The sequence below is a fragment of the Geotrypetes seraphini genome, chromosome 6 (genome assembly GCF_902459505.1).
Source record: "Geotrypetes seraphini chromosome 6, aGeoSer1.1, whole genome shotgun sequence".
Classification (NCBI taxonomy): Eukaryota; Metazoa; Chordata; class Amphibia; order Gymnophiona; family Dermophiidae; genus Geotrypetes; species Geotrypetes seraphini.
Window position 1 is genome coordinate 222,125,197 of NC_047089.1, and position 21,821 is coordinate 222,147,017.

Below are 21,821 nucleotides of genomic sequence, written 5' to 3' on the forward strand. Positions count from 1 at the left end.
AACATTGCCATTGAATCTACCACCCCTCAACCTCAAATTATGTCCTCTGGTTATGAGTTTACCTTGTTGGGCAGACTGGGTGGACCACATAGGTCTTTATCTGCCATCATCTAATATGTTAACTTAGCTTTTTTGCTCCTCACTTCTCCATCTAATTCCACAGTAAATGATAGCCAGATATCTCTTTCTGCCAGAAAATGTGAAAGCAGCATAGCATCTCCAGTTGAGGAGCAGAAGTCTGAGGAGCAGAAGTTGAGCTTAGAAATGAATACAAAACTCAAGGCATTGAGCTGGTCCATTTGCTCCAGGTTTTATTAGTGCTTATAAATGTTTGAAACTTTCTGATTTAGGCACTCCCATTGCTATCCTATATTCATCCTTATTGAGCCCTATGCAGGCATCGCAGGGATACACATGTAAAGGGAACAATAAATCAAGGGTTAAGATTTGTAAAAATGGTTAGTACAGAAAGAAGGCCAAAATGAAACAGCAAAGTTAAACTGTAATGCTCTGTGACGAGAGCAGATCAACAAGTCACAGATGTATGTCATGAAACTGTTGCAAGCACCAACACTGCAAGTCTCAGAATTTCTTAGAAGACCTTTTGGGCATGCACAAATCCTCCTGCATGCTTGTAGTCTTGCCAGTCTTCAGTTTCCTAAGTAGTCTAGTTCAACAGGTGAGAAGAAAAAGATAAAAGGGCAAGACCCAAAGGGACAGTAAATAGATTGTGTGACTTACTGATCTGCTATCCTTGCACAACCATCACAAGTGAGTAATTTTAATTTTCCTGATGACAAGCAATTACGGGATGTTTTCAAATATGAAGGAGCAACAATACCTTAGTTATTTAGGTGCCATCAACTCTTGTTCAAGTCCTAATAATTTGATAAATTACAGATCTAAAAAGAAATCAGTTTTGTGCTAGTCCGTAAGGTCCTCCAGTGTCATCTCTATAGTTGTTTTCGTGACCAGCCATCTGATTGCATGTCACCCTCTTCACCTGGTTCATTCAATCTTCCCAAACATGATGTCCTTCTCCAATGTTCTTCTCTTCTGACAGTATGACCAAAATAAGACAGTCATAACTTCATCATTTGGGTTTCAATTGACATAACCAGTTTGATCTCTTCTAGAATCGATTTGTTAGCTCTTCTGGCAGTCCATGGCACGCATAAAATCCTTCTCCAACACCAAAGCTCAAATGAGTCAATCTTCTTTCTATCTTGTTTCTATGGTTTCCAGCTTTCGCATCTGTAATTGACCACTGAGAAAATGAGTGTGTGGACAAGTCTGATTTTCATTTGGCATGTTATTTCCTTGCTTCTGAATACTTTGTCAAGAGTCTTCATTGCAGAGCAACCAAGTGCTATTCTGTAGAGTATTTTTTCTCTGCTAGCTGCTTCAAAGAAAGTTTGTTCACAAAGATTGCAGCCAAGCTTTTGTTAGGACCGCCACTTTGGCTTTAAGAGCCACTTTTTTATGCTTTATAATATTGATTTCTGACTCCTTTTGAAGAATAGTGCACATACCATCATTCAGTTTTCAGACTCCTGAGGCAGGCCCATTTGGGGCCGAAACACAATCATGTCGAGTCTCGATACAAAATAAAAAGCATTGGGCACCAGAGTCTCCTTTGCTGTTTGTTTCCCACTTGACAAAGAACTGCACATATTGAAGCGACAAGTTAGACACCTGGAACATGCCTGTAGACTAGAGAATAAAGGCGGCGGGTTTTCAGGATTGCCCTAATGAATATGCATGGAGCAGATTTGCATGCCTGTCACTTCCATTACAGTATTCCCCCGATATTTGCGGGGGTTCCCTTCCAGGAACCCCCGTGAATCTTGAAAAATCGCGAATATGGTTTTTCATGGGGGAGACTGGAGAGGGAAGCGGGAGAGGCAGGAGAGAGCAGCTCAAAGCAGCTCCTGATTGGATAAGGCCCGACTTAGTGCAGGAAGAGGCGGTCAGAGCATACAGCGAGTGATTTCCTGCACTCGCCGGCACTCCGGCTGCTCTCTCCTGCTTCTCCCGCTGCCCTCTCCTTGTCGGCGGTTCGTAGTCGGAAAATACCGCGAATGACCGGGACCGCGAACGACCGGGGGAACACTGTATATGCAAATCTCTCTCATGCATATTTATTAGGGCTAGCTTGAAAACCCGATTGGCCTGGTGGTTCTCCAGGACAGGGTTGGGAACCAGTGCTCTAGAGTATAGTTTCAAGTTTATTTATTTGATATACCACCTATCATTACGTCCAGGCGGTTTACAATAAATTTAAAAACCATAATTTAAAAAAATAGGGGGGTTAAAAATAAAAGAAAGACATCAGATTGAAATACATAATCAAAGAGACATAGTGACCAGAAACAGAAAGGGGGATGGGGAGGGGAGAACTGGCTTCTGGGCTTGATGGACCATTGGTCTGACCCAGTAAGACTATTCTTATGTTCTATGTCAGGGCTGCCCAAGTCCGGTCCTCGAGATCTACTGGCAGGCCGGGTTTTCAGGATATCCAAAATGAATATGTATGAGAAAGATTTTATTGCACTGCCTTCTTGGTATGCAAATCTCTCTTTCATGCAAATTCATTGTGGATATCCTGAAAACCTGGCCTGCCAGTAGATCTCAAGGATTGGACTTGGGCAGCCCTGTCCTCTATGTTCTTATGAACATTATCCAAAAAATATCCAAAATAAAATATCCAAAAAAAAGAAAGAGGCCACACAAATAGGGGGGGAGGGGTAAAGCTAATGTTCTGTACTAAAGGAAAAGAATTTCTTAGGAAGTAAAGGCATCCGTCAACAGAATGGTCTTTAAATTCCTTATATATTGATAAGGATGTTTCTTGTCTGATATAGGCTTGGAAAGTCTTCCAGTCTCTTCTCATATCTCTTTTGCCTCAAACCCCTTACCATTTTTATCATCTTTCTCTGGACCGCTTCAAGTCTTTTTATATCCTTCACCACATATGGCCTCCAAAACTGAACACAATACTCCAAGTATGGCTTCACCAATGACCTATATAGGGACATTAACACCTCCCTTCTTCTGCTGGATAATCTTCTGTCTGTATAGCCTAGCATCCTTCTGGGTATAGCCACCATCTTATCACACTGTTTAGATGCCTTTAGATCCTCAGACACAATCATCCCAAGGTCCCTCTCTCCGTCTGTGCTTATCAGCCTCTCATCGCCCAGCACATACAATTCCCTCGGATTTGTACTCCCCAAATGCATCACTCTGCATGTCTTCGCATTGAATTTTAGTTGCCAGATGTTAGACCATTCTTCTAACTTTTGCAGAACCTTCTTCATGTTTTCCAATCTCTCCAGGGTATTCACTCTGTAACAAATCTTGATATCATCTGCAAAAAGGCTAACCTTACTTTCTAACCCATCAGCAATGTCACTCACAAACATATTGAACAGAATCGGTTCCAGTACATGAGCATGATGTCATCGCGTTAACATCCATGCATGTGCGGAAGCCCTCCAAACACGGCCCAGAGTTTAGGGAAGGAGACAAAAGGTTTGTGTGGGGGTGGGGCTGGGGGTGGAACAGGGCAGGGCAAGGCTGGGGCAGAATGGGGCGTGGGCACGTGTCCTCTTTTTTCAAAGAGGAAATCTGGTAACCCTAATCTTACTACTACTTACTATTTATTATTTCTATAGCGCTACCAGACGGACGGAGTGCTGTACATTAGAGAATGACAAGGGGAAAAAATCTGTCCCTGTCACCGCCCCGTCACCGGCCCACCATCCTCTGCACCGCCCCGTCACCGCCGATCCCTTCACCGCCCCGTCACCGTCATCCCTTTCACCGCCCCGTCACCGCCACTGCCATCCCATTCACCGCCCCGTCACCGTCCCCGCTGCATCCATATAAGCCTTTTTCCTTTCACTCCCTCCTTCCAATTTGAGCCGGGAACACTAGCGATCGCACGGTCCCCCCGGCCACTACCTGCCTGCCCAGTCGATCCTGGTGTTTGGCCGGCTCTCTCCCTTCTCCTCACCTTGGTTTGTGGGTTTTCTTTTTCGGCAACCTGCGCGCTTTCCCAGGGAGCCGCACACGCGCGGCTGCTCAGTGTTCGATCTTCTGCTCTGCTGCAACTTCCTGTTTCCGGTTGCGTCAGAGCAGAAGATCGAGGCTGAGCAGCGGCGGGTGTGCGCGGCTCTCTGGTAGCGTGCGGGTCGCCGAGGAGGAGGATCTGCGGACTGGGGTGAGGAGAGGGGAGAGAGCTGGCTGGACACTGGAATCGATTGGGCGGGCGGGTGTGAGCTACGGGGACCGCGCGATCCTTCATGCCTCACTGCGGGGAACAAGACCATTCACCGCCCCGCGGGCGGTGAATGGCCTTGTCCCCGTCGCCGCAGCGACTGCTAGTTTTCTTCCCCGTTTTCGGCGGGTGACCCGCGGCTAAAATGCGGTGGCCGCGGGTAAACCGCCACCGTGTCATTCTCTACTGTACATTACAATCTAATTATGAAAGACACACTGGACAAAAATAGTAAATCAATATCTTGAACCATTCCCTTTATTAATCTGGAACACCTATGCAATTTGCACTAGGTCAACCACATGCAAGAAAACAAAAATCCAGGCTATTCAAATGTATAATTTTCAACATACACTGTTATACAGCCAAACTTATCCATCTGAAAAGGGGCAGTGCCACGTGGACAAATAGGACTGAATTCTATATATAGCACCTAAAAAATTCTGATACCCAAAAAAACCACTTAAGCACTATTCTATAAATGGCATCTAAAGTTAGGCGTAGTTTATAGAATAGCACTTACACTGGAAGTTGTGCCTAACTTTAGGCGCAGCTATTCGCACCAACAGAAACATGGTGCAAATCTTTGCACCTAGAGCTAGGTGCACATGTTCCATATTCTATAATTATAAGCGTAAATGTGAGAAACATCTCCAATCCACCCATGACCCTCCCATTTCCATACCCTTTTAGATATTGAACCCATGTCTAAATTTACATGCATTTAATAACACTGCCAATTGTTTGTTAAGCAGCCAATCAGCACTACATAATTGGCTTGTTATTCATTACCTTGAGCAAATGCCCAAATTTGCATAAGCAACTCAAAGTACCATAAATAGAATTTAGAGGATAGCTTGTACATTTTATTATTTATGTACATTTATGCACGAGTTGATTGTGTTATTGTTATAGATTTTTGTGATTTTATGCTTTAACTAGTGTTTAAGCCCGTTACATTAATGGGTGCTAGAACAGATGTGTAAACTTTTAGCATAATGGGGCACTGAGGCCTTTCTTTCTTTGCTTCCTACTCCCCCTGTCCAGCAGTAGCCCTTCTCCCTTCCTTTTACCTCCCCTGTGTCCAGCAGAACCCCTTCCCTGCTCCCTGCATCCAGCAGTAGCCCTTCTCCCTTACTTTTACCTCCCCCCTGTCCAGCAGCACCCCTTCCCTGCTCCCCCTGTCCAGCAATAGCCCTTCTCCCTTACTTTTACCTCCCACCTATCCAGCAGCACCCCTTCCCTGCTCTTATCTGATAAGTGTTTTCTGAAGCAGCTCTGCCAAGACCCGCCGCAGGCCACTTATTCAGCTGGCTCCTTTTTCATCTGGGGAAACCGCCGCATGCGTCGCAAACTGCCCCCGCCACTGGGGAAAACACCGCACACGTCGCAAATCACCACAGGCTCCTTCTACTGTGCATGCAGCACCACGGATCACGGAGGCAAGGAGATTGAAGTGCGCATGAGCACTAAGGGTTTTATTATAGCGGATGCTTCAGGGAAAAAAAGCCAGCAGTTGTTAAGTGGCTGCTCATTGCTCAACTGCTCCATCTCCATGCTGCCAATTAATGATGAGCGTTGATGTCAGACAAGAGATGAGGAGGCAATCTGGTTGTGAAGGGCACCAGGTCTGCCAAGAAAATGGGATGCAGGTCACATACAGGGATGAAGAGGGAGGGGGAAGGGAATGATAAGAAGGGCAAGGGAGGGAATCAGGCAGAGTGAGACTGCAGGGGGCCCTGGAACTGTAAGAATGCACAGTATCAGTGGAGGATAAGCTTAAAATATTTCCCTTCAATGTGAAGAAGCTGAACGCTTTTTGAGACAGCTTATGGTTTAAAGAAGATAACTGTCAAAAAGTAGATCTATGTTTTATCCAGGAAACTCACTTAGAACCCAGAGCTGATCATCTGCTACAATATACAGGCTATCTCATGATTTTTCTGGTATCAAATCAAGTAGAAAGAAAAAAAGAAATAAAAGGATACAGGTATTTATGGATCCTATGAGGTGATTTCTTATGACTTAATACCATGGTGGAAAATCACAAGTATAAATTAGCATGTGTTTAGGCTCCAAATTCTCAGCAGGCACTTTCTTCAATGTCTTATCAGAGACAGTTATAGCAGTCAGGGAGGGTGTACTGCTGCGGAATGGAAATTTCAATTTAACAGTAGACCCTAGAAAGGATAGTTCTGCAGGAAAAGGAAAAGGTCAAACATTCAAGCCACCTTTAGTTAAGATCTTCCAGTAAGGTATGTAACAGAAAGAATATCACCTACACCAATCGGAAAGGGACACAAATTCCAGTTTCAATAAAACTAATGCACATCTAGAAGTGCAGGGCTTCACCTTGGACCACATAAAAATGGCAATTCCAAGGTGATCATTGCTTTGGGGATTAGGAGATGCACTCCTGCTCACAGGCTTCCCCCATTTATATGTTTAAGAGATGATGTCTGCATTTGTGCTAATATGCAAAACTAAGTAATTCATAATTCAAGTTTGAGTTTTATTTTCCTTCTCTCTTTTTCTCTCCCAGGTGGCCAACTTTGAGGGACCAATAATTCAAGATATTCAGTTACTTCCTATCTAATCTAACAATTTGTGAGTAGCTCTATGCCCAAGCAGGATGAAGGCCACTTACAATTCTAGGGAGGGTGGAAGAAAGAGAGAAGGAAGAGGAGATAGAAGCAAAAGAAGGGAGAGGGGGGAAAAAGGTTGTCTAATTGCCAGATACATCCAAACTGTCTACCAGTAGCCCTGCACTCCCCACTTGACCACCCTTTCCTGATCAGGAGGTAGAGAACAGATTTTTTAAAAAGCTCTAAATCCTGATACTTCTCTCAGGATTTTACAGACAATGATGTCTTATCTGGTACCAGCCTCAGCTGGACAGATTGAACTATGTCAATAACATAGTTACAGACAAAAGGCATTTATTTTAAAAAAGGGATCAGGAGAAGAGATGACATCTAGAAGACTAGGAGGCAGTATCAGCATAGCCTAGGGAGACTGAGGTGCCCCTCTAGACCTATCCTACGGCAACCTCTGAGACTTAGAGTCTACAAAATCCTTCACCATTTTCTCCAGGTCCTCTCCAAACAGTAACCTGCCCCTAAAGGGAAGCCGTACCAGGCGTAACTTTGAGGCAGTGTCAGCTACCCAATGCCGCAGCCACAGGTGCCGCCTCGATACCACCGCTTGAGTAATCTGCTTTGCTGAAGCCCTAATCATATCATATAAGGCATCGGCCAGATATGCCAGCCCTGACTCCACATCTGGAAAGTCTAGGGGCAGAGCCCCACCAGACTCTACCACCCCATCTGTAAACAGCTGGATCCACTGAAGACAAGCTCGTGTCACATAAGAACTGCACACGGCTGCCTGCAGAGTCAGGGTTGCCACATCAAATGAAGACCTTAAAGAAGACTCAATCTTCCTTTCCCTTTCTTATCCAGGCTATTTGAATATGCTGTTCACCACTGCTATCTTGACTTTCTTTCATCTCAGGCTATTCTTGACTCACTTCAATCAGGCATTCGCTCTCTGCATTCTATGTAAACTGCCCTTGCTAAAGTCTCCAATGATCTGTTCCTGGCTAGATCCAGAGATCTCTATTTTATCCTCATCCTTCTCGATCTAACTGCTGCTTTTGACACTGTTGACCACCACCTACTCCTTGATATGCTGTCCTCACTTAGATTTAAGAGCTCTGTTCCTTTTTAGTTTTCTTCTTATATCTCTCATTGCACTTTAGTGTATGCAGGGGTGGATCTTCCTCCACTGCTATCCCATTATCAGTCTTCGGACCTCTTCCTTTTTCCATTTATACTCATTCCCTCAGTGTTCTGATCTCTTCCCATGGTTTTCAGTAGTGCTGCCCGATTCAGGAAAAAAATTTCGATTCGATTCAGCCCATTGAATTGGTTTTTCAATTCGATTTTCCTAACCAATTGGGTGTTTTGTTTTTTTGTTTTTTTTTCAAACATCCTGGTGGGTTTATTTTACAGCCTCTTCACCCCCTTTGCCTTCTCCTAACCACACTGGCACTGTGGTGTAAACAAAATAAAGAAAAAAGACTTTTCCTCTCTCTGTTAAATCCTAGCTCAAGTTTGCGGTCTAACACCAGCTCTGGCAGAATACACATTTCAAATCTGACAAAACAGAAAATAAAATTAGTTTTTCTACCTTTTGTTGTCTGGTCATTATTCAAATTTTGTTGGTCTCAGGCTCTGGTTGTCTTCTTATAACTTGCTTGCCAGGGTCTCCTTCTTTCTCCCTGCTAACCATCCATCTTCCATCTCTGTCCTCCCCTTCTGTTTCTCTTCCCTCCCCAGGAGGTCTGGCATCTTTCCTTTTTTGTCTCCCTCCACAGATCCACCTTTTCTTAACTACCCTTTCATCCAGCATCTCTCCTTCCTTCCCCACCACCCCAGGGTCCACCATATCTCCCTTTCTTTTCCCAACTACCTTCCTATCCAGTATCTCTATCCCCCCTCCACACCATCCCTTGTGTCCAACTTCTCTCCCTTTCTGTTCCTTCCCTCCCTAAATCCCATTGTCCATCATCTCTCTCCCTCTGCTCTATTTTCAGATCCATTTCTTCCTCCCCAGCATATGCACATCTCTTTGAACCCCCCCCCACTTCCCTCCCTCCATGTACTTCTGTACCAGGGCCCCCCTCCCCTGAAGGTCTGTCCCCCCTTGAAGGCTTGTCCCCCCTTGAAAGCCTATACCACCCCTGAAGTCCTGTCCACCCCCCTTTGAAGGCCTGCCTGCCTGCCCCACCCCGAAGGACTGCTCACTCCCCCCCGGTCCGGCTTCCACCCCCCTGGCCTTCCGCTTCCCCCACAGCCTCCCCGCACTGTTTACCTTCCAGCCGGAACAGCCTGCAAACAAGATCGCGGTGTTAGCGATCTTAGTACCGCTTCGGAGGAGGGGCAGGACCGCGACGGAGGAACCAGCTCCGAAGTGGTACTAAGATCGCTAACACCGCGATCTTGTTTTCAGGCTGTTCCGGCTAGAAGGTAAACAGTGCTGGGAGGCCGGGGGGAGCGGAAGGCACTAGTTTTCAGTATCACCTCTTTCCTTAGCATCGACAGCAGATGAATCCAGAAAATAGTGGAATAGTACACATCTACCAGCAGGTGGAGATAGAGAACTGACTCGCAGGTGTATATAAATGACCAACCAGTTAGAAATATTAGCCTGTAAAATCAGTAGTAAGGAACTAGAAGAATCCCTATCTTGCATATTATTCTATGTCCCACCGAAAAACTGGCCAAAAGCCAAAGAGGACTTTTGTGAATTTGTTCTACATAATTCTATTATTCCTTCCTACAATATCATCGCAGGCGACATAAACATACATCTAGATGAAGAGGACAATCCAGAGACTTTAAAAACTTTCTCTCCCTACTCAATTACAATCTCCCTTCACCCACACAAACACATGAAAAAGTCATCACTTTGATGTAGTAGCTATGTCCACAAAGGAAACTCTAGAACCTGCCATCTCTCTACCTGATGGCACCTGGTGTCACGATATCTGGTCTGACCATTTTACTTACTACTTCAAGTTAACTCACTTAAAATCTAAAACACATCCAAAGATAAAAAGAGAGCATCACACAAGAGGTTATATTAATCCAGAAGAATACTGGTCACAATATGAACTACAAGCAGAGACAGGTGAAGGAGTCGATTTTTGGGATCACTGGACGAAAACTAGCACATCCATTTTAGATAAAATCGCCCCTAAACAAAATAGTAAAAGCTGCGTAAACAAATATAACAAATGGTTTGACACGGAACTTCTAAAAATGAAACAACTAGAAAGAATTTGGAAAAAACAGGAGAATCGTCAGAAAGTAACAACTGGAGATCTAACATAAAAATCTACAAACAACTGATAAAAGACAAACGTAAAGCATTCTACTCTTCCAAAATCGACTTATCTAGCACTAGTTCAAAAGGAAAAATTATGTTCTTACCTGTTAATTTTCTTTCCCTTAGACGCAGCAGATGAATCCAGAGACCAATGGGATAGCACACATCTACCAGCAGGCGGAGATAGAGAAACTGATTAACAGGTGGCCCCATTGGCTGGCACTCCTCCTGTATCTCCAGTATAGCTCCATGCCCAAGCATCCATAACCATCAATAGGCATAGCATGGAAAAAAAAAACTTCTTTCCCATAACAAATCTCAAAAGGCAATAATACAGAATACAACCCTCAATAATAACAAACTTCAAAAGTTGCAAAAGAAAAAACCGACAGACAATATCCAGAAAGGGTGGGGCTCTGGATTCATCTGCTGCGTCTAAGGGAAAGAAAATTAACAGGTAAGAGCATAATTTTTCCTTCCCTAGCAACAGCAGCAGATGAATCCAGAGACCAATGGGATGTAGCAAAGCAATCCTCAATCTGGGTGGGAAGCAAACGCCGCCTCCGCAACAACCGACGCACTAAACGCATCTACCGCATGCACCCCCACATCCAACCAGTAATGCTGAGAGAAAGCACTCTCGGAAGACCAAGTAGCCACGAGACCAAAACTCCTCCAAGGAAAAAACCTCTGGACCGAGTCCAAGAAGTAGCCACCACTCTGATGGAATGGTCATGAAGTTCTTTCGCCAACCGCTTCCCTGCCATCAAGCAAGCGTAAAGAATGTCCTCCTGGACCCATCGAGCGATGGAGGCTTTGGACGCCGCCTTATGTTTGAGGCGTCCCTTGAAGAATACAAAAAGGTTATCTAAACAACTAAAAGTCATTAGAAACCTTGCTCGCGGAGAACGCTACGCACTTTCATAAAATTCAGTGAATAAAAGCACATCTCCCCATTTCTCCTCCCAGGAAGAAGGAAAGAAAAGGGAGCGTGTCATAAAAGAAAGGATGACACCTCCTTAGAAAGAATTGTGGTACCGTCCGAACTGATACCCCAAATTTTGGAAATCAGAAATAGGAATCCCCGCTGAACAAGGCCTGCAACTCGGAAAACTGCAGAGCCGAAGCCATGGCCACAAGAAACCCCGTGTTCAATGGCACAAGGAGGAAATGAAGCCTTTGGTAAACTGCGAAGAAGTACCTGAAGATTGTACTCCGAACAGGGCTAAGAGGTGTACAAATATACCGTACTCCGGTTAGGAACTGAACTACATGAAGCTGAGAAGTAATCGAAGAGCAATATACCTGGCCCTTGTAACAAGCTAAGAATGGCACTTGAAGCTGAAGGGAATTGAACGCTAAGCCCTCGGCAATACACCTGTGCCAAAAAGGAACTCTGGAAGGGTGCAAATGTTGAGAAGTATCCAAGAAAGGAAAAACCTCCAAAACGAAGCAGAAGCCACAGGTGAAGATGTCTGTAGCGCCTGGATAAGAGAAGAAACAACCTGCTTCGCATAACCCTTACACGTCAGTCATGACTTCTCAAAAGCTAGGTCGTAATACCAAAGTAGTACGAATATCCATGTTGATCGGACCCTAGGTAAGCAAATCCGGAGATACCAGGAAACTTCTTAGTCCGGCTGTCAAAAGACTCATCAGATCCACATAGCAAGGATGGCGCAGCCAAGCCAGAGATTCTAAAAATTATGTGCCCGGAAAGCGAGCTTGAGATGGCAAATCCAAGCCATCATCAGCCAGGGGAAAACACTGAAAAAGAGAAACCAGAGGTGAGAAAGAAGTCACGCTGTTACCCCCTCTAACTCCCACTCTCTGTGCCCGCCAAAGAAGCTAGGAAGCATTGAATTGTGAGACGAGGCCATGAGGTCTAGTTCCAGGAGATCTCACGTCCATAAAAAGAGCTGGAACGCCTGAGCCAAAATTCCCAATATCCAGGATGTAGAAGATTTCACTATTACTAACGTTTACACTTTCTAGAGCGTACACAGTGCTGTACACTGTAACATACAACATTGGGCCATGCTCAGATTTCGCGGAGAGAAAGACTATCCAAACTCTTTTCCTGACCCTTAAAATGATCTGCCAACAGAAGAGAAAGATGAGGGTCCACCCATTGAAGTAGAACAACAATTGTACCTGAGTACATCACCTATGCCCAAGCTGTAGAGAAATACCCCCATCATAATACTGACTGAAAGGACCCTCAGCGGCATTCCGGAAGAATGGTCTGAAGCTCCAGAAAGGTAGCCTGACCATGCTCAAGAGTAGAAGTATGAACAAGTACTGAGTCGCCTCTTAAGACCAGACTCCAGGAGCTGAGGATGGAAGGCACCGAGCCCCCCCCCCCCCCAACCCGACAGCCCGGGATGTTTGGTGGCCATGAGCTAGTCCAGCAAAGATCGAGGCATGCCTTTGAAAAGAGAAATCTCGCTGAGCCACCAAATCATATAGAGCGATGCATGAGGAGCCTACCAAATAATTGGAGCCCTGAGATACCGGGAACCACCGGAACAAAAGCGACTGCTGTAGCGTTATAATGGGAAAGCAAGCCGAAGTTCCCAGTGGAGTCAGCAACATGGATCCTATAACCTGTACAGAATCCCATACTCTGGGTCATGGTGACCAAAAAAGAATGCAAACCTGAGACTGTGACCCATCGCCCTAGTCTCTGGGAAGAAACATATTTCTCTCCTATATGAATAAAAACATCTCCCCGATATACCTATAAATAGTACAGGAGAAAAGAGCGCTGTGCAAATTCGAAGATTCACGTTCAAAGAACTGAGGAAAAGAAACCACCCGTTATTGTCAGTCAAAAGGCCCGACTGGAAGACATCCGAATCAAGCAGTCAGTCAAGAAGAAATTAGGTGAATCACCTGGTAGCGCCAAAACGGTACCACCGCCCACATTTTCTAAAATGTTCTTGAAGCCTTGGGTAGGTGAAATGGCATGTGCCAAAACCGAAAGCGCTGCTCAAAAAGAGGCAAGCAAACCTAGTGCCGATTCGGAGTCCATAGGGAAATTGTAAATATTCTCCCAGTTTTTCTGCAGAAATGTGTAACCCTGAGAAACTAATTCAGCAGAATGGGATCCAGCCTGCCCAATGCCCCTGTCTTCGGCACCATGCAGTAAGTGGAACAACGTCCCTTAGTTTCCGAAGAACTACAAGAACTGCCCTGAGGACCAGTAACACTGAAAAGGGAAACACAAAACAGAGAGACTCCAAGAACGAACTGGAAACCTGAGGAGGATGCAAAGTTGCAAACATCCTGAAAAATCTTCACAGCCCCCTGACCTAACATTATAGCGTCTTCTCCCTCATGAGAAAGCCTGAAGAGTCATTGGAAGAAGTCAAGATCCCCTCAGAATGAAGTGTAGAAGGTCAGGGAATGGCAGGATGAGAACTGTAGGATCTGCAAGAAGATTCTCCTAGGAAAAATCAAGTTTCACAATGAAAATAGGAATATACTGGAATCATGAAAACAGTACTAACGCCATGCAACATGAGCGAAATACGTATGTCCTTTAAAGTGAATACGTACTAGACTCAATCAAGATGCTGCATCTACTGCCCTGTGGAAAACAACAGCATCCTTACAGGTATCAGACAAAGCTCACATCGCTAATGAGAGCTGCAGGGATGAGGCTAACAGCCACATAGCGCGTGATCCTCCGCGGGTTTGATAGAATAGATAACTGGCTCCTGGTTAAAAGGAGCTGTACAGCCGTTCCTGTCTGGTCGGGGGGCCCGTCTAGCATGTGCCATGAGAAAATGGCAACAGGAGAAACCAGCGTGATAAGCATGGAAATCTGAAGTCCAGACCCCCTCAGAAATAGAGAAAGAGAGTCCTGGCCGCAGGAAGATGCGCAGTGTCATTATGCCCATAGAGACAGCCCGAATTTGGAAACTGTTTGTACTACCTTTAGGCATATATATCCTGTGCCACTACTAGACACATGCAGCTCAGCACAGAGGCCCAAATAAGGACAGTTACCAACAGACAAAGGCTCAATCTGCAGGGACCCCAAGAGAGACAATGAGATACCTGTGTGAAGTACAGGGCACTATATTACTGCTGATCTCACCATGCCGTGAGTTGCCGTATGTCGCCCCAGTCCGGAGACAAACCGAGACTGGGTGACCTAGCACAGGTCAGAGTCTCTCTGGTAAACCCCTTGAGTGCTAACCCCAGAGTCCGATTAAACAAGCAGTTTCCTTCAAGGGAGTACAGCAGGAACACAGACATAGACTTATAAATCTGCCCAAGCTTGTCCCAAAGCTGGTGAAACACATACAACTTGTCTGAACCGGAAAGGAGAGAAGCCCCGGCATACCATGACCAAAGTCAGCTGGAAACAAACTACCGGAATGCTGCAGCTCTCCCGCCATCGCCGGAGACCCAAGCGCACGCCTGATTCTAGCTGACACGTGGTCGCTGCATCAGCGCTCCTAGAAACATAGTCGAATTCAAGCCCCGCAAAATTTACTCTGCCGCGGCTTGCATAGAAAGAAAATCAGACTTGGGGAATAACCAGAAGAACGGCCCACAGAGCCGGAAAAAACATGTCCCATCTCATGCGTGCTGCTATAAACTGGCACCTGCACAATCAGCTGCACATGGCCGTGACAAACACCGATGAAAGAGAGCCTCAGAATAAACAGGACTACTGCTGCACTGAAACCCAACAATGAGAACAAGTGCGAGCATGAAATCGCACCGCTACTGCCGCGCTGTAACCAACAAGGAAACCAAGAGCGTGCATGCAAAGGGCGGGAAGTCCCAGCTCCCTCCACGGATTTCTAGTCATAAAACATAGCCTCAATAAAATATCCATTCTTTAAATGTACGATGACCGAACCCACAGTACTAAGACTCCCAAACAGAACATGAAGTTCAAACGACAGTAAAAACCAGACATACTCACAAGCTTGTTGTTAGGGCCGGTTGAAGCCAGTTAGAGCTAGTAGTGCAGCAAAAGCATGGCAGAATGTAGCAACTGTGGTTTTTTTTTTTGTTTGTTTTTTTTACAGAGAAGGGAAAGAAGAAAAAAATTGAGACCCAGTCAGACCCTCTAGCAATGGAGGGAGGGTGAGGCAGGGACCTGGGGGGGCCCAGATGTAACCCCTAAAGCCGGCACCGTTCAGCCGGACACCCCTGTCTCACTGAAAAGAAAATCTCAACAGGAGAAATAGCATTGCCAGCTCACTGAAGAGAAACCTCAACAGGAGAAACAGAATGGCAGTCTCACTGAAGAGAAACCTCAACAGGAGAAAATAAAGTTCCAAACACAGCCAGAATTCAGGAGCTAGTTGAATAGCGACCATTTCCTGCTGGGAGATAGAGAATACTGGAGATACAGGAGGAGTGCCAGCCAATGGGACCACCTGTTAATCAGTTTCTCTATCTCCGCCTGCTGGTAGATGTGTGCTATCCCATTGGTCTCTGGATTCATCTGCTGCTGTTGCTAGGGAAGGAATCAATACAAAAGAGCTGTTCAACTTAGTTACAAATTTATTTGACACCACACGCTACACTCAACTCGTACACAATATTAATCTACCTTCATCAAATAATTTAGCACAGTACTTTGATTCAAAAATGAAAAACCTAAGAAACAACTGTTCAACAAATGACACTAATGATCACCAAATAGCTAACATACAAGGAAATAAAATACCAGCAGACATGATCTGGAGTTCCTTTCACAATCCAGAATGGAATAATTATATCAAACTATATAACAAATACTCTAAATCTTACTGCGCTCTGGACTTATGTCCCCCGGAAATTATGAAAGCGGCTCCAATAGACTTTAAACTATCTTTGCTGCATTACTTAACCCATAACCTAAAAAATGGAAAGTTCCTCACTAATAACGGTCACATAATAATAACCCCAATTCCAAAAAATAGTAAAGAATCACCAGCACTGGTAACCAACTATAGACCAGTAGCATCCATTCAATTTATTGTAAAAATCATGGAAGGATTGGTACATACCCAACTGATGGAATATCTTGATCAGTTCTCTCTCTTACATGAAACTCAATCCGGTTTTAGACCTTTGTTCAGTACTGAGATAGTACTGAGACAGATAATCTGCATCTCTTGTTCAGCAAGGGCCTTAATGCCCTGATCATGCAATTTGATATGAGCTCTGCCTTTGACCTAATGGACCATGGGAAAATGCTACAATGCCTGGATGCTATTGTTATTAGGGAAGAGGTATTGAACTGGTTCCGAGGCTTCCTTATGTCCCGTACTTATCAAGTACGTTTCAATTATGATCTCTCCGATACTTGGAGCAATCCATCTGGCGTACCTCAAGGGTCACCGCTATCCCCATTGTTTTTCAATATCTATATGTCCTCACTAGGTGCGCAATTGACCCAGCTGGGGATAAAATTATTCAGTTATGCAGATGACTTTACGATCATCATCTCATTTGCTAATTCTCTCTCGGAAGTTACTCCCAAAGCATCAGAAGCACTAAATTTGATGGAGCAATGGATGACTGAATTCAAACTGAAACTTAATTCAGAAAAAACAAAATTTTTGTAGCTTCACCACATCTGCTTGACACCAAAACACCACTATGTATCAATAAACTTAGTTATCCTATTCAGACTACTATGAAGGTATTGGGTGTAACACTAGATCAGTGCTTAACCATGAAAGACCAAGTGGACTCCTTGATCAGAAAGAGTTTTTTCACTCTCTGGAAACTTCGATCCATTAGAGCAGGGGTGTCAAAGTCCCTCCTCGAGGGCCGGAATCCAGTCAGGTTTTCTGGATTTCCCCAATGAATATGCATTGAAAGCAGTGCATGCAAATAGATCTCATGCAGATTCATTGGGGAAATCCTGAAAACCCGACTGGATTCTGGCCCTCGAGGACCGACTTTGACACCTGTGCATTAGAGCATATTTTGATATGTCAGCATTTAGAATTCTGGTACAATCCCTTATACTGAGTCAATTTGATTACTGTATCATCGCCTATTTAGCAATTTCCCAAAAGAATATGCGACGATTACAACTAATACAAAATGCAGCGGTCAAACTGATTTTCGGACTGAGGAAGTTTGACCACATGACACCTTACTACCGACAGCTGCATTGGCTACCGATAGAGGCACGCGTAAAGTTTAAGTTCGCCTATTTCTGCTTTAAAGCACTATATGGCCTAGCCCCTAAATACATAACTGACCTTTTTTCCTTCTCAGCCAACAGACATAAGAGAAGCACACACTTGAACTTCGTTTCCCCCCCAGTTAGAGGATGCAAACTCAAAAGACACCACTAATACCTTCTCTCACACCAAGCAGCATTAAGAGGCAAAGATCTAGAACAAATGCTTATGCCTTCCACTTATGGGGAATTTAGGAAACGCCTAAAAACATATCTGTTCCTGAAGTATCTAGACAGCTGACCTGTACAATTCTTTCTCTTCAATAACGGTTCCCTTGAACTGTTAACCACTATCTTTCACCTCTGTTAAGTTCATTCAATTTGTATCATTTTTTAATCTTTGTAAACTGCATAGAACTTCACGGTCCTGCGGTATATAAACTTGTCATTATTATTATTATCTTGGATGGAGTCCCTTTTGTCAGTCAGTATGCTCTATCTCCAGCAGGTTGGATGGCTGCTATTTCGATGGTTCCTGGATATCTGATGGCTCCTGTTTCTCATGCTGCTCAGCCTCCAGTTGAGTTCAGGGGTGTCGGCAGATGGCAGTGCCGACTTTGGGGGACAACACCTGGGCCCTCCCAAGTCCCTTCTCCACCCTCACCGCCCATGGAGAAAGTTTCCTGGTCCGGAGGGCTTTTTCCCCATAAGAAAAAAAAAAAATCCCAGCCGTCAGGCTTAGACCAGGTTTGCCAGCACAGTGTTAGGGATTTTGGTGCTGGAGTAGGCCTTTCGGGAGCAGGAGCACATGAGTACCGCTGTGAATTGTTTGCCTGAGTGTGCGGGGAGAAGCCACGAGAGGCATGGCAGTGGAGGCAGTGTAATGCTGCTCGCGGTGCGGGAAGCACCGCTCTCCTTTGGGGGTTTGTTCGGCCGGCTTTGCAGGAGATGCAACTGCGGTGGCTCTTTTGGCACCAGAGGGTGTGCCTCCTCCCCATGCAAAAGACACGCTTGGGGAGAAGAAGGCAGGATCGGGTTTGGCAGCAGCGTTGGATGTGCGGCCATGCACTTCGGCTGCGGGAGTAGTTCTGACTCAGGGAGCGGCGGCCCTGGAAGGTAGTCTCTCACCGAAGTTTCTGCTTCTGCTGCATAAGGTTTTTTTTGCAGCAGAGGGTGAACCCAGATGGAGGGAGGGGGGATCTCCGGAGAGAGCTTAGCCCACGGGGTGTTCATACAGCCACAGTGTGATGGAGGGGGGGAATGGTCAGAAAGGGGCCAAGAGGCACATGGTGCTCCCGAGGCTCATGACTTCTCCAACCCAGAGATCTCTCTTCCTCTGTTCGGTTACGGGAGGAGGGGGAAGCCAGGCCGGGGTGCAGGACATGGATACAGAAGAGGTTGAAGGGGATAATCCCTCGGCGTTGCGCCTGTTCCATAGGGAGGAATGGCGGCCTTTATTTCTAAAGCAATGGACTGTCTGCACATTTCCCTGCCAGATACAGAAGGGGGGGGGGGGCAGTGCCCAATCCCCTTATGGCTGGCACTAGGTGGCTGCCTAAAACCTTTCCTGTGCATGAGGCCATGTAGGAATTGATTTCAGAGCAATGGACTACGCCAGAGTCAGGCCTCAAGGTAGCAAGGGCTATGTGTTTGCTGTATCCGGTGGCTCAGGAGCAGGATAGGTTTAGGCTTCCAAAGGTGGACGCTTTGGTGGTGACAGTAACTAGGAAAACTACTCTACCGGTCAAGGGAGTTGTAACTCTGAAGGACCCTCAAGATGGGGGAGATGGCAGGGCAGATGGGGTCCAGAAGTTGTGTAGTTATGGCATGTTTGAAGACATCAGGGATAGACTGAGTATGTGACAAATGGAAGGGATGTCAGTAGGACAGATAGTAGATGGGTGGGAATCAGATCAGAGGAGCTGGTAATGAGTTTGGAGGAAAGAAATTGTGCAGTTTCCTCTTCAGTCATTTCAGGAAATAAAGAAAATGCGGCAGAGGTCAAAGGAAGGTTGAAAGGGTGGGCTGAGGGAGGGAAAGGTGGAAGTGGCTTTGTTGACTTATTCATAGAAATACTCAGCCATAGGCTGGGGGAAAGTGATGGAGAGATTGGAGGTAAGGGCACTTTGAGAAGAGAGTTCATTGTGGTAAAGAGACAGTGAAGATTGGAGCTGAAAGAGTTAGTCAAATGGGTGTCGAAGTCTTGATTGGCAAGTGAAAGAGCAGATTGAAAGGAGGACAAGCGGAATTTTGAACAGTATGAAGTCAACATGAGTGCAGGATTTCAGTGAAAGACATTCAGCAGAACTGGCACAGGAACTTAAGTAGCAAATTTTAGAGGTCAGCCAGCGTTGCGGTTTGGCAGGTGTGCTTCCAGGGGCAGATGGGAAACAAGGAGTTGGAAAGGTATCACAGCCTTCTTCCTGCACTAAATTCTACAACAGGGGTGCCCAAATGGCCGATCACGATCGACCAGTAGATCGCAAAGGCAACGCGAGTCGATCACGTTGCCTTTGTGATCTTTTTCTCCATGCTGCTTCCCCAAGCCAGACCTGGCGCGTACAAGCGCCAGACTTACAAAACTTCATCTCCGACGTCAATTCTGACATCGAAGAGGAAGTTCTGGGCCAGCCAATCGCTGCCTGGCTGGCCTGGAACTTCCTCCCCGTTAGAATTGACGTCAGAAGTGAAGTCTTGTGGGCCCGGTGCTTGTACACGCCAGGCCTGGCTCAGGGAAGCAGCAGGGAGAAAATGCACTGGTGGCTCGGGGGTAGGGAAAGAATCGGAGAAGTGGAGAAATCGGCACGATGGCTTGGGGGGGGCAAGGGGAGAGAGAAAGAAAGGCAGAAATAAAGGGGGGGTCAAGGGTATAGAGAAAAAAAGGCAGAAAGAAAGAGGGGGGCCAGGGGGATAGAGAAAGAAAGGCAGAAAGAAAGAGGGGGGCAGGGGGGAGAGAGAAAGAAAGAAATATTGGCTTTACAGAAGAAGACAAAAAGGTAGGAAAAATGACTTTTTCAATTTAGTGATCAAAATGTGTCTGTTTTGAGAATTTACCGTATATCTGCTGTTTATATTTTGTACTATGGCCCCCTTTTACTAAACCGCAATAGCAGTTTTTAGCGCAGGGAGCCTATGAGCATCGAGAGCAGCGAAGGGTATTCAGTGCAGCTTCCTATAACCACTATTGTGGTTTAGTAAAAGGGGAGGGGGTATATTTGTCTATTTTTGTATAGTTGTTACTGAGGTGACATTGCATATTTTAAAGTCATCTGCCTTTACCTCTGATAAAACCCCCAAATACAAATGATAATTAACATTTTCTCTGCGTACAGTGTGCTTTGTGGTTTTTTTTTTTAATTTTATTGTTGGTAGATCATTTTGACTTGGCTATTTTAAAAGTAGCTCGCAAGCCAAAAAAGTGTGGGCACCCCTGCTGTACAAGATAATGGGGGTCAAATTTATTTGGATTTATTAACTGCCGTTTTATGAAAGATTTTCACCCAAAGCAGTTTCCAATACATTGAATAGTAATCAGGTTTTTCAATCTGTTCTGGCAGGCTCATAATCTAACTCCGGTACCTGGGGCAACAGAGTGTTAATGACTTGCCCAGACTCACAATGAGCAGAAGGGGGTTCTAACTCACCACCTGAGGGGGGAGGGGGGGTTAGGCAGCAGCTCTAACCACTAGGCCACACCTGCACTATTTCCTAATACTATCCTATAACCTGCAGAAGAGTGTGGGTGGTGCTCGTGTTAGTCCACTTTTCCAAGGTAATATTTGTTTTTGTTTCTACATATAACCTGCAGAGAAAGAAAATAATGTTACCATATGGCTCCAACGATCTCTCCTCACCGCTGACACTTTTCACGTCACATTCAGCCCGCCCTCCCTTTTCCTGCAGCTGACAACGTCCCATGCACTGCGCTCCGGAACTCGACTCTCAGCGGTTGGACGAGCGTTACGTGATCGCGCTGACGTTCTTGTCGGGCCGAGCAAGTGAGATTGCGGGTCGGGGGCATCGCTTGATATTTAGAGGGTGGAGGATAAAATAGGTAGTATCTAAGCTTGTTATTTGTTTTATCGGGTGCATTCTATATTTTGATAGGCAAATTGGCCATCCTAGGAGCTGTTTTTAATTTTTTACAATTGCAGTCTTGGCAACCCCAGTAAGAAGGATACAGGTTATTGTTACTGTAAAATGCAAATAAACTAAGACTTAAAAAGAAAAAAAAAAAAGTATTATATGATAAGGTTTCCGGAGCATCGAGGAATAAAGTCACTTTCTGTCCCCCACTTTCACGTATAAGAATTTTTTTTCTTCTTCTTCAGTCTTAAAACTTGCAATTCTTCTGCTCTCCGGAGTTTTTCCTTCTCTCCCCCAACACAATTTAATGGCAATCTAATCTGTTTTTGCCATGCGGTTTGTTACTGAGTGGCACCAGCTCTCCAGAGCTGCCTGGACCTTACGGAACGAGGTAAAGGACGGATCTAACGG

The 21,821-nt window shown here is 45.3% G+C and overlaps 1 protein-coding gene across 3 annotated transcripts in view; it reads right to left on the bottom strand.

Moving 5' to 3' along the window:
- PEBP4 (phosphatidylethanolamine binding protein 4) overlaps window positions 1–21,261 on the bottom strand; it is a 511,150-nt gene extending 489,889 nt beyond the window's left edge. For all 3 annotated transcript variants that reach the window (XM_033947612.1, XM_033947611.1, XM_033947610.1), the window contains exon 1: window positions 21,152–21,261. In XM_033947612.1, the coding sequence (XP_033803503.1) occupies window positions 21,152–21,154 (3 nt within the window). In that variant the 5' untranslated portion in view covers window positions 21,155–21,261. The remainder of the gene's footprint in view (window positions 1–21,151) is intronic.
- Window positions 21,262–21,821: the final 560 nt, after the last annotated feature.